The sequence below is a fragment of the Bacillus rossius genome, chromosome 12, assembly GCF_032445375.1.
Source record: "Bacillus rossius redtenbacheri isolate Brsri chromosome 12, Brsri_v3, whole genome shotgun sequence".
Taxonomy (NCBI): Eukaryota; Metazoa; Arthropoda; class Insecta; order Phasmatodea; family Bacillidae; genus Bacillus; species Bacillus rossius.
This window is the reverse complement of record NC_086339.1, coordinates 9,360,143-9,373,137: the sequence shown is the minus strand read 5'-3', so window position 1 is coordinate 9,373,137 and position 12,995 is coordinate 9,360,143. Positions and strand designations below refer to the sequence as shown.

Below are 12,995 nucleotides of genomic sequence, written 5' to 3'. Positions count from 1 at the left end.
AGCTCTCCATGGGAGACGTCTGTGGAACAGAAGAAGCAGTTGGATACATGGCTCCTGCCAAGACGAGATTCGCTTAGAAACAGCAAAGATTTAGTCCAAGGCCTCACGTCCACCTTCCAAATTCAGTCACATGAAATGAGAGCACTAAAAGGGTTTTGAAGTTACACTTCATTGATTATGAATATAATATACACAACCTTCTCGCTCACCCAGCACATTCTAAAATCAACCAAACCTTTAAAAACAAATTGAGGCAGCTACTTAAAAACTGACCACCAAGCCATCTAACAAGAAACCCATCATTGTGAAGGATGCTGATACACTAAAGGTCTATGGGCTCCCCAAAATACATAAGTATTCATTACTTCGTCCCATTGTAATTTTCATAGGCTCTCGTACACATCCAGTAGCAGTCTTATTCAACCTTTCGTGCCTAGGCCTACAAATCATGTTATAAACTCAAGACACTTGAGTGAAATCATCCAACAGCATTACATTGAACTATCTTCAAAGTGCAGTAAGGAAAGCTCTCAAGATTCTCCATGCAGATCTTGGTAAAGACAACCTGAGGTGCAGAGACTTGGTAAAGCTCAAGGGACACTGTATCTTCCATATTCTTCTCATTCAAGGACCATATCTACATACAAAATGAAAAAGCAATGAATGGACTTACCATTTTTGTGACTGACTTTAATGAAAAAGTCAGTGCAAACCATAGTGCTTTTAGATATGTTGACGACACCTTTGTAATCTGGGACCATAAGGAAAAGAAACTACAAAACTTATTGAAAAATCTGATCAGCAAACACTCAAAAACATTCAGTTCATGGTGGAAGTGGAGAAAAAAGTTACACGTCCTTTCTTTGACATATTACTGACAAGGAAAGAGGACGATCATTTGGTCCACGGTATCTGCAGGAAAGCAAAACACATAGACAGATATCTGCATGCTGACTCATGCTGTCAACCAGAAGAGAATAGTGTTATCAGCTCCTGACAACAAGGCTAGGACTATCTGCGAGGCTCCATACCTCAGAGAAGAGATGAATCACCTGACTGGCTTTTCTAGCTAATGGTTACATAAAGTTTGAAGTAAACAAAGCCTAGTCCACAAAGCCCTTGTTCTGTACGTGAGCGGAGTCTTAGACCAACTGGTTTGACTTCTTACGAGGTACAACCTGTACGCATTCCTAAAACTAAAAACTAGTAAAAGTGGTATTGGTGAAAGACAAAACTTCTGCAGTATACCTTGTTGGCATATTCAGAATACATTGTTCATGTTGCAATGTTACGTAGCCAAACTGACAAAAAAGAATTGCCACCATAATAAATTTCACATCACCAACAACAAAACTTGAAAAATCCTCCTTTCAGCCGGAGCATAGCAGTTCCTGATTACCACCCAGAGCAATTACTTTGAATAACAGCTGGCTGCTTAGCTGTTGTTAACATGAAGAATGCAGCAAAACAACTTTTGGTGATGAACGATCATCCAGATGCTGCTAAAGAGCCCAGGAAAGACTGTCAGTGAAAGCTTGGTAACTATGATCACATCGTAACATCAGTTTTGACACACTCCGCCCTGGTTGTTTCTGCTTCTGCTTTTTAGGGAGATACATTTTACAGCAATCATATTTTTAGGTTAGTGCCTTCCACCCACGTCGTTAATTCTCTCCCCCCCCCCTCCTATTACCACAACACTTGCTCCTCAGCCGGCCAGTGAGAGGTTGCCTGGCTAGAGCAGTCAACTCCGATCCATGACAGGCCTTCCTGATATCATTACACTTGTGACCAGGGCTCGATTTTAGCACCTGTCCGCCTGCCCGGGACAGGCAAAATCTCGTCCGGGCAGGCAAAATAAAAAAGGCAACTGTCCGGTGGACAGGTGCAACTTGTGACGCCGAGGTTATTCGCATGCACTAATGCAGCAGAGGTGATTAATAACATTTATGTGACCGCAAATAAAACGTCTTTGACAATATCTATAATCTATAAATAAACAATAATGGCTGAAAGTGAGTTTGATCCAGCACCAGCAATAAATCTCTGGTATCATAATGTTCAGAGAAAACGTCGACCCTTTCAGCCTCCTTATCGAAGATGTTCAAGACAGAATCAGCCAAGTAATTCGTGCAGTGACTCATCTGAAAATGATGATTAAATAAGGATGTTAAGTGTGTGATAAAAATAGGTGCAAAATATAGCAAAAATCCTTTTTTCTCACTTTTTCAGCAACTTTGAAATTTTTTTTATTTGGGTAAAACAGCGGACAGGCAAATTGGATGGCGGACAGGCAAATTTTCGATTACACCTGTCCGTTGGGCAGGTTAAAATATTCCTTAAAATCTAGCCCTGCTTGTGACTGTTGATGCTGTAAGTCATAGCAGACTCCTATTAATGTTGTACATTCTGTTACGCCAAGTGACAATAGCTTTTATGTTGTAGAAAAAAAATACAAAATGTAATTATAAAATTCTTACTTAATTGTGAAAAAAAAATTTTTTTGCCAAAATTGTGGTTTTACCCCTTGTCATAAATTAATTTTTTTAACACATAATAAAGCACTGATAGCTTAGAACACAATCAGTCTATCTCCCTACCTTGTGAAAAGTACTGATTAGCTGGCACCTATTAAATAAATGAAATAAAATAATTGTAAACTAAGAGATTGTTGTGCTACTAAAGTTAGAAAAAATATATAGCGTGTTTACTTTAGGTTATTCGTTCATTTGACCATATACATGTTTTTACATGTTTACAGTATCCAAGTACAGACATGAAAATAATACGAATAATAATAAAGATACAAGAATCATATAAAATTAAGTTGATAAAAGTATACACAGATAGTCGAAGTACAGTAATACAAATACAGATATTATAAAGACAAAAAATAGAGACAAGTATATACAGATAAAATTTAAACAGTAATTCAGATACTGATGAATGCTTTGCATTCAAAAACATCCAAATATACACATATAGAGATACAAACAGTAAATACAGATTAGATCAAGATTGTGTTTTATAATATGCTAATTACTAAATCTTGCAAACATTCTAATAGTGTTGAGAAAGGAAAGAATTTTTTTTTATTAACAAAGTTTTAAGGTGAGAAGTAAAGTTGTCTTTTTTAGGTATTCTGTTTCACACTATTAACAATTTTGTAGAGAAAGTTAAAAACACCTTTAAAGTGTTGAAATTTTTTTATTTGTTTAAGATTCTACAGTAGGTTGTTCTGTAGTTTTCTTCTATGATGTACTGAATTTGACGTGCTGGTATGGGTTTACCAGTTTTACTTGTACATTTTGTTTATGCCTTGTATTGTGTGTGTGAATCCTTCAATTTGTTTTGTATGAAATGTGTGTATTTTATAAACATATAGCACTGAATTGTATATATAATATATGGTACAAGAAGGATGCTCAGTTTTCTGAAGAGTGGCTTACAATGTCCCGGTAAATGTTTATTTAGTTTGTTCTTATTGATCTTTGTCGTAATACAAGAATGGAATTTAGTTCTTGGTTGTTTGTTCGCCAGAATATTATAGTATAAATAATGAATGAATTGAAATATGTGTAATAAACATTTTACACTATATTTTGCAGCAAGTTTCTTAATGAACATTTTTGGTATCCCAGCCATCTACTTTCATTATCCTTTCGGCATGTACCTGTAGGCTTGGGTCAAACTAGGTGAAAATTTTTGATTTTCTAGGAAATATAAAAGTTTTCATCATGCTAATTACTCTAATGTGGTTAAAATAAAATAAACTAATTTTAACAGCCACCAGTTTGAAACATACAACTTTTTACAAGACATCAATTTGAAGAACTATTTTGCTGGAGATACTGACAAATTTTCTGGGAGTATACCAGGGTGCAAAACATGTGGATCATCCACTTTTTGTCAATGCAAATCTCGAATTCATTTCTAGAGACCATGCTTCGAATTTAAATCTGGATCTCAAAAGTCTAGAATAAAATAATATTGTAAAAAAAAAAATCATACGTTTTGAAGAAACATTCAATCCATTTAATTTTTATTTAAAAAAGAAGTATATTTACATTTTAAATTAAAATAGTCTTTTTTTGTCATAAATGTTCCCCGTGGTGCAATAACATTCAGAGAGCATTGCAACTGGTGAAAAATACAAACATTTCTTTGATAGCTTCTGTAGATATAAATAATACAGTCCTTATCAACTACAAATGTGCTGGTGTTAAGATTTCTATATTTTACATCCTGAAATATATATATATATATATATATATATATATATATATATATATATATATATATATATATATTTTAATCAAATCTTTTGAATACTAATGACTTGATGGTATTACAGAATTTGTTTGGCGCATCCCTAATAGAAACATAATATTTCGTCTCCAGTTGACATGAGTTCAAAAGGGTTCTGGAATTTATTTCAAAAAAACCCTGCAATAAGTTCAAGAAAGAGAATGTGTGAATTGCTCAAGGCCTCCATCTTACTCTGCGGAACACTTAGGGTAGTTAAATGTATTCTACTTAAGCTTTTACAGAAACAGTAAACAACAGTTTACTTTAAATACTATAGTGCACATTGGGTAAATGTACATTCAGGGTCTGGCGGATCCAGAGGGGTGACCATAGTGACTTGCACCCCTGTCCCATTCCCTCACCGAACCCTGAATAATTTCTAAAGTTTCTCCTAATTCTTTATCATAGTTTACCAAACTTACTTAGTATTATTTTACTGCAGTGCTATAGTTAACAGAACTTTTTTTTTTAACCGCAAGTAAAATGTAATAAATATTTCAGTTATAAATGTACCAAAATTATACTACAAAATTTAATTTGGCCGTCCCCAGACTATCATATATTTATATGTGGTTACCGTATACGTAAAACTAGTTTGTGCGAATTTGAAATTACAAGCAAAATTCTTGCAGAGTATACGTAACTTTGTAGCCTGCTCACTGTGAGGCCTGTCATATACGTAGTGAAAAGAAACTTCTTTACAGCCGGTAGGATGGACGAGGAAATGTCTCATCAGAGTGTAATTGCTGAGGAGCGGGGTACTCTACAGTGGCAGCCCTAGAATTCAGGGATCCTGTGGACCATTTACTTTTGCGAGGCCCTTATATTTTGGAGGATGGCCTGGCGCTATGGAATAGCCCCCCAGAGAAATGATGGATAGGGGCGGGGCTTGCCGGAAATTTAACCAAACTGGAACTCGAATTTTGACAAAGGTTTTTGTGGATTCCTCTTAAGAAATATAGATATTTTCCTGAGAAATTATATTCAGACTAGTTTTATGATTGACAACGATGAAACACCAGTGTAACTGTGTCATTACATGAAGCAGTAAAATCTTTGAAGGTTTCTTAGTGTGAAATCTAAAGTTATATACCAGCACCTTGAATACAATGTGATAAAAATTTATTTTTTCCTTTTCCTATTAGATAATGTCCATATTTTTCTTAGAAAAATAGACAAACAAAAATTAAAATGGAAAGGGTTGGTGCGGGGCTCTGGGCGGTTGTCTGTCTAGCCGGTCCCCGGAGCCGATCATGGTGCTCGAGGGGGGAGGGGTAGAGGCATAATGAATAAAGTAGAGTCATAGCCAATTTTTTACTTTTTTTAATGTCCAGTGCAAACTTCCATTTTGTTCTTTATTGATTGGCTTTTATCGTTCATTGAAGTGTGAAATTTTATTTCGAACATACGTGGTGGCTATACTGCAATATTTCTTGTCAGTTTCATATGTTGGCTTTAAAGCATGAATTAAAATCCCTTGTCTGGTCATCCTGGTTTTCCCACAGCAACTCCAGGAATGTGCTGGGTTGGTATGCTTACAAGAGTCAAGTGGTTTCCCCACAACAACTCCAGGAATGTGCTGGGATGGTATGCTTACAAGATTTGAGTGGTTTCCCCACAGCAACTCCAGGAATGTGCTGGGATGGTATGCTTCCAAGAGTTCAGTGGTTTCCCCACAGCAACTCCAGGAATGTGCTGGGATGGTATGCTCATGAGAGTCCATGACCGTTCTTTTTCCCCAATATGTATGATTTGAACCGTCGTGTGTTACCGTTTCGTTGTCGATGGGACTTGAGGCCCAGAAGGGAGGTCTCAGCGACACACCGGCCTTGTTGCAGGGGACCGCGACGTGTACGTGTCGATGCCCACTGGCTCGGGCAAGTCCCTCTGCTTCCAGCTGCCAGCCGTGCTGTGCAGGAACCGCGTGGCAGTCGTCTTCTCCCCGCTCATCGCACTCATGAAGGTGAGGGCAGGTCTCCTCAGCCGGATAAAACACGCCTCTGATTGCGTGGGCGACGAGGTACCCTGAAGATTAAGTCAGTCACTTTAAGTCTGATAACTAGAGACCCGGAAATTTCGCGGATTCATTTAGTCGCAAGCTAGAATGCAAACCTTCACACTCTCGCACTGTGTTCATGATTGGCGCGCAGTTGTTTGGACACGCCCCTCTACGACCGTGAGCCAACGATGTCCAGCTAGGAGAGAAGTAAGTGAATCAGGTAGTGCCAAATAACAATATGTTCTCGCTAAGAAATCAACCAATGGGAAAGTAAACATGGGTCGAGCACACCCATAACTTTGAATTCTATCCAGAGGCCAGAAGAATCCGCTAAATTTCCGGGTCTCTACTGATAACATTCACATTGTAGTCCCAATGAGTATATAATTTATGGTAAAGAACACAGTCAATTTTTGTATGGAACATGGTTGGTCCCATGTCCATGATTTAATTTTTTTTTTCTCTTATGTATTGGTATAGAGCACTCATATCATTATCCTAAGAGAAATTTTTATATAATAAGACCAACACTATCCCCTCCCACCTACAAATTTATTTTAGGAAATTATCGGAACTATTTAATTGAAAATATCGTTTTTTTTTACTAAAGAAGTTCAAGAATTATGTTTCATAAAGCAGTTCCTACTACTAGAAAAGAAACAAAAATAAAAGTTGTATTAAGTGGAGAACTTGCTTTCCTGAAAAGTTACTATTTTGTGGCATAGTGGGACACAGATGTGTGTAAGGTGTTAATTAACAAAATTCTTTGAAGAGTATATGTCTGTGTTTGCTATTGAATATAAATACTTGTGTCAGTGCATTCACTTTCATCTTATTGTATGTTGGAAGATACATTGAAACATTGAAACACTGGATTAAAAATAATTATTTATGTGTTATTTCTGTAATTTCATATTATTTACCTATCCAGTTGAATGAGTACTATTTAAAAATAGGTAATATATCTTCTTTCATTTTAAGTTTTTTTTCTGGAATCCTTTTATCATCAGCTTGTCACTTGCGAGGTTCCTGGTTTCACTATATGCCCTGTCAAGCTGGCAAACTTCAGATTTGGTTTCACATTCCTCACCAAGGACTGAATGGTGTTGTGGGTGTCGCAGTTAGCCGTAGGTTTTGTTTTTTACAAGCCTCACCCACCATCCCTTGCAAACCCGTGGCTTCTGCATCTCTTAGGGTGTTGTGTCTCGTGTGAGCGTGATGGGCGGCCGTGGGTCCCGCTCCTCGCAAGCGCGATCACTTTGGTGTGCTTTAGGTCCACGTGGTGTGTGTTTGCTTGGGCCTTCCTCCGACTTCTCGTCCTCTCTCCCTTGTTTGTTCCACACACAGACAGGGAACGGTACGCATGTCCTTGTGCATGCCATTTGTCATCTTTCTGTCCCTTTCTGTGTCTTTCTTTATCTCTTCCCCTTTACATGTCCTTGGGAAGGTGCACGCCATTCGCCATCTTTCTGTCTCTCTCTCTGTCTTTCTTTATCTCTTTCTCTTTTTTATCTCTCTCTCTTTTTTATCTCTAGCTCTTTCGCTTTTTACTTTGTTTCTCTTACTTTTTCTTCTCATTTGGTTTTCTGATTTTTTTTTCTTTTTGTTCTTCTTCCTTCCATTTCTCTCTTTTCTTTTTCTTTCTTTTTCTCCTTTTTTTTCTTTTTCGCTCTCTTCTCTCCCCCTTCTCGCGGGGATTGTACTGCTGCGGTGGCTGAGTGTGCGGGGCATGTGAGCAGGACCAGATAGACCACCTGCAGAAACTGAAAATCACGGCCAACTCCATCAACTCGAAGATGTCGCTGAAGGAGCGGGCGGCCGTGGTGGCGGACCTGCGCTGCAAGGCGCCGGAGACGCGCCTGCTGTACGTCACGCCGGAGCAGGCGTCCACCGATAGCTTCAAGGTCAGCCGGTCGCTCTGCCCCCCCGAGCCCCCCACGCACGTTCACGTGGTGACTGCTGTTGCGGAAGTGTAATGGTTTTTTTTTTTTTTTTTTTTTAAATTGGTAACAGTCGTGATGCGATGGTGTGTGTCGAACTAGTTGGTGGTTGTCAGAATGTATCAGTTAAGTGTATGTATATTACAGTTTCCAATAAGCATGGGATTCAAATGCTTAATGTGGATCAGATGAGAAAACGTTAACTAATCTACACTTTTAAAGAGTAAGCATTTAAATGTAAACCTAATTCCAAAAAAATTATTTTCAGAATTTAATTAATATATAAAAAGTAGCCAAAATAAAATTTTGAAAGTGAAATATGGTTTTTATGGCAATTAATTCAAAAATTAAAAATGGAAAGGAGTTACGGATAAATGGTACAGTAGTTTTACCGAACTTCAAATAAGAGCAAAACATCTTTTAAGATCTGAAAATACATGCTTTAAATAGATTTACTTTCCATAAAGACACGGACAGACGAAAAAAAAATTTAGGATACACAAGTGTGATGTTCTGCTTTTGGGGCGAGCTTCCACGAGCGGTAAGAGATAATGACAAGCTGCAAGTTGGTTGTGTTTAGTATATAAATATGCGTAGTTATATTTTCCTGGAAATATTTTTTTTAACAGAAAATTAGCCTCTCGCATCTCTAGTGTTACCGTCTGTAACTACCTTGCTTCAGACGAGAGGTTCGACCGGGAATAGAATGGAGTGAAACAGGTGCGGCGAGCGTGCATTAGTCGGGGAAACGGATTGTGTGTGCCCAGGGCCTCCTGGCGGAGCTCCACAAGCACGGCAAGCTGTCGTACATCGTGGTGGACGAGGCGCACTGCGTCAGCCAGTGGGGGCACGACTTCCGCCCCGACTACATCAAGCTGGGGCAGCTGCGCGCCAGCTACTCGGACGTGACCTGGATCGCGCTAACTGCGACCGCCAGCGCCGCCGTGAGTGATACACTCTTCCCCTTTGCTGTCAAGCTTCACAATCCATCATCATAAAGAAATCGATGGCTTAGAATGAAAACCTTGTATCTCATAAAAATGCACGTTTTACAGCAGAGACGAAAAAACCGTGCTACTGATGTACGTGGTTTCTTTTTTTCTTTTTTTTTCCCCGATAGAAAGCAGTAGGATGCACATTTTATTTCATTCAGCCAAACATTTTGTGAGATACGAGGTTTCCCAGCCAAAAACATAAAAAAACGTATTTTTCGTCCAACAATTGAGATACGAGGTTTTCGTTCTAAGCCATCGAAATGTTGAAAGCAGTTGACAAGCACTGAATTTATCAAATATTGCGACTTGCACCGGAAACGTTCTGTTAATTTTTTTCAATTTCTAAACGTAAACAATCATTTTGAAAGAAGTTGAAGAAAATTTTGAAGGAACTTTGGGATATTTCGTCGGAATATCTCTGCAATGACTACTAGATCAATACATAGCTATTTTTACCAGCCTCTAGATACGGATCTATACGTAATGTGTACGTTATGTGGTGAAATTAATTGTGAATTTTTTTTTGCGTTCAGAATTCGTAAGGTTGTAACGAAGTTTGCAGAATTCAGGTTTTGCATTGGTAAATAAATGCATTTTCAGTATTGAGATGAATGATACATGATCTCAGCCATAGCGGTTTTCAGGAAACTTGGTAATTTAGAACTTTTACTACATGCATGGCAGTTGTGATGCATTGAATTTTTTTGGTATACTAAATTAAACTGAAAACGTATATGAAATATGCAACTTGCTTGACTTGACTCCACTTGAATTTGCAAGTTTTTTTTTCCCTAGAATTCGACTTGACTTGAAAAACTCCTGGACACAGATGTCTAGTTCATATGGTTGAAATCACAATTTATCACCTGTTTATTAGAAAAAAAATAACAAAGCTTTAATATCTTTCTGACTCTTTTATTTCTCTGAAGTATCGGTTTACATTGTGCCCAGATTACTTGAGGGAATTATGCTGTACCTTGACGAATCGTGTTTTATGTGAGAGAGTGTGGAACAGCAGGTTTGCCGACTTCTGAGGAGTCGGTATGATTGTTCGGATGTTCCCCTTCAGCTCGGTTGTCTGTGAGCTGTGTCCGCACGGGTGTCCCGTCTCGTGGCAGGTGACCAAGGACGTCCTGAACCTGCTGAAGTTCCGCGAGCCGTTCGCCACGTTCAAGGTGGCGTGCTTCCGCCCGAACCTCTTCTACGAGGTGGTGTTCAAGGACACGATGGACGACCCGGACGCGGATCTCGCCTCGTTCGCGGAGGCCTGCATCGAGATGTACAAGCAGGTGGGTGGCCGCAACGTCTCGGTTTCAAGAACAATACAGTGATACCTCGTTAATATAAACCATTTTAATTCAAAACTCTCATTAATTCAAAGTGTTTTCATAGTCCCTATAAATTACTTAGGTGTTAAAGTGCTAAAGTCATTTGTAATATAAAAAAGTGCATTTGTTCCTAGGGTAAACAATCACATGCAGTAAAGGATGGTTAGTTTACAAAAGAAACGATGTAAATTTTCAGCTAAAATAATGCTGATGCCATTGCTTTGGTTCATTTAGAAATTTTAATTTTTCCTAATGATTTGGAATTATATCATACAATCCCTATAAAAAAAAAAAAAAAAAAAAAAAAAAAAAAAAAAAAAAAAAAAAAAAAAACATTCAATGCAGTATAACTATTTGTGAAACTTTAAACTTAATTTTAATTGTATTTTTAAATCATATAAAAATGATTAATTTTTTTAATATTTTAGTTATTGCAAACCTAGTTATTGCAAAGTGATGAAATTATGGTCCCCTGAGTTTTGTATTATTGAGGTTTAGCATTATCCTTCAAGAGTTCAGCGAGTGTATTCAGGGCTTCTCAAGTTAGAAAAGGATGTCCACATTCTGGAATGTCAGGGAAGTTTGAATCGGAACAACCAGAATTGTGTGCACGGCACACCCATAGTTCTTTGTAACATTTCATTTAACTACCGAACCTACTCACACTATGTGACTGACTAAAAAAACTGAATACTAGAAAATTTTTTCCGTTAACTGTATCCTTAAACGATCATTGTCACCTACAATTCGTAAGTTTAGTCACTTTCTGCACACCATTTTCAACCTACTAGTTCATACGCAACACATATCATGCTTCAATTTTTCATTACCCAGACTGGAAGCATTTCATGTTATTCAGTGTTTTATGACATAGTCAATTACACTGTAATGACATAATGCATGGTTCTATTTGAATTTTCAAGAAATAAATAAAGTGGAGAGACAGGGTAACCACATTCTAGAAAGTAAGGGGAAATCAGGGAAATGTCAGATATGTTGCAATTGGTCCGGAAAAGTCAGGGAATTTACTTGAAATTTGGGAAAAGGCTTGAAAATCCCCCAGTGATATTAATTTTAGAGGAAAATATCCTGTTCTAGTCTGCATTCACTCTGACTGTGAAATAATTTTTTTTCCAGATGATGTAGTAGTGCATAATCTTAACCACTATAAAAAGGTGTATGCAAGATTCTGTTTGTAATAAAGAAAGGGGGGGCGAGAGAACTTGCCCTTCTCTTAAAGTGGTGCATTCAAAAATCTCAGCAGGATAGTTAGAACGACATGACATATAATGCAGGAAGCCAGATTCTGGGTTCTGTGATCCCATCCACTCATGCATTTTTATGGCTGTTCTGCTCAAAGAACCACACTCCATTTCAAGTAACCAAAGTGCAAATCCCAGTGCCCCATTGTAAATTAGGGTTTTCATGTTTCATCGGTAAGGACAAGATTAAATAATGTTTATGCAATAAAACCAAAAAAATTGTTGAAAAGCATCTCAAAATGCAGCATAATACCGAAATTCAAGTTAATACACCATATAGCACTGAAATCAAGTTATATCATGGAATGAAGTAGCATTTAACCAAAACTTAATTATAATCATTTAAAAAATGAATGTTTTAAATTCATGGAATCTGGTTATTTCCAGACAAACAATTCTACCATGGATCAGAAATTTTCATTTAATTTGTTTTATTGTGCATCTTTTTATAAATAATTTTTAAACCTCAAATGCGCTCTAGTTTATTTTTATTGTTCTAAACGTATCGGTTTTAGAACAATGTATTACAAATTTTTTTTAATCATAAATTACACATTTTACTACTATTTTGGTGGAGTAAGTATTACAAAAGTGCTTTTATAAAAAAAAAAAAACAGTAAAACAGAAATCCTTGAAAACATTATTGGACCATAAAATCTTGTCTCTACTCATCGGCACCAAGGTCATTGGAGATGGATTAGGAGTGAAACCATGTGATGTAGCAGTGATGAAAAGCATTGGTGGGTGAAACAAGAGCACCCTGAGAAAATCATTGACTTTCTGCAATGTCCGCCACTTTGCCCACTGGTTTGACCTTTTTTTTTATTTTTATTTATTTGGACGGTCTCCGGGTAAAAGGTAACAAGTCAAGAATTCACTTTTTGCAGGAGAAACAAAAAAACTCTTAGATAAAAATTGAATTTAAATACTTAAATTTTTCTTGCATTAATCTTTTATTTACCAACATATTTACCAACATAGTCGCCAATGATTAAATATGCATTACATATTCTAAGTATACTTAAGAGTTTAAGTGACTTGTTGACTTAAAATCACCAAAATGTGACTTGTTACCTTTTATCCGGAGACCGTCCATTTATTTCTTTATTTAAGTCTGTCGGAATGTGACGGTTTGAAATCACGTTACAGTCTTTTGTCTGAGG

At 37.3% G+C, this 12,995-nt stretch overlaps 1 protein-coding gene across 1 annotated transcript in view; it reads left to right on the top strand.

Annotated features, from left to right (window-relative positions):
- The window catches only part of LOC134537483 (ATP-dependent DNA helicase Q5-like), a 34,734-nt gene that overhangs the window by 5,885 nt on the left and 15,854 nt on the right, over nucleotides 1-12,995 (top strand). Inside the window, exons 2-5 of the mRNA XM_063377962.1 lie at nucleotides 6,147-6,271; nucleotides 8,047-8,211; nucleotides 9,015-9,191; nucleotides 10,361-10,531. Of these exons, the coding sequence (XP_063234032.1) occupies nucleotides 6,147-6,271; nucleotides 8,047-8,211; nucleotides 9,015-9,191; nucleotides 10,361-10,531 (638 nt within the window). The remainder of the gene's footprint in view (nucleotides 1-6,146; nucleotides 6,272-8,046; nucleotides 8,212-9,014; nucleotides 9,192-10,360; nucleotides 10,532-12,995) is intronic.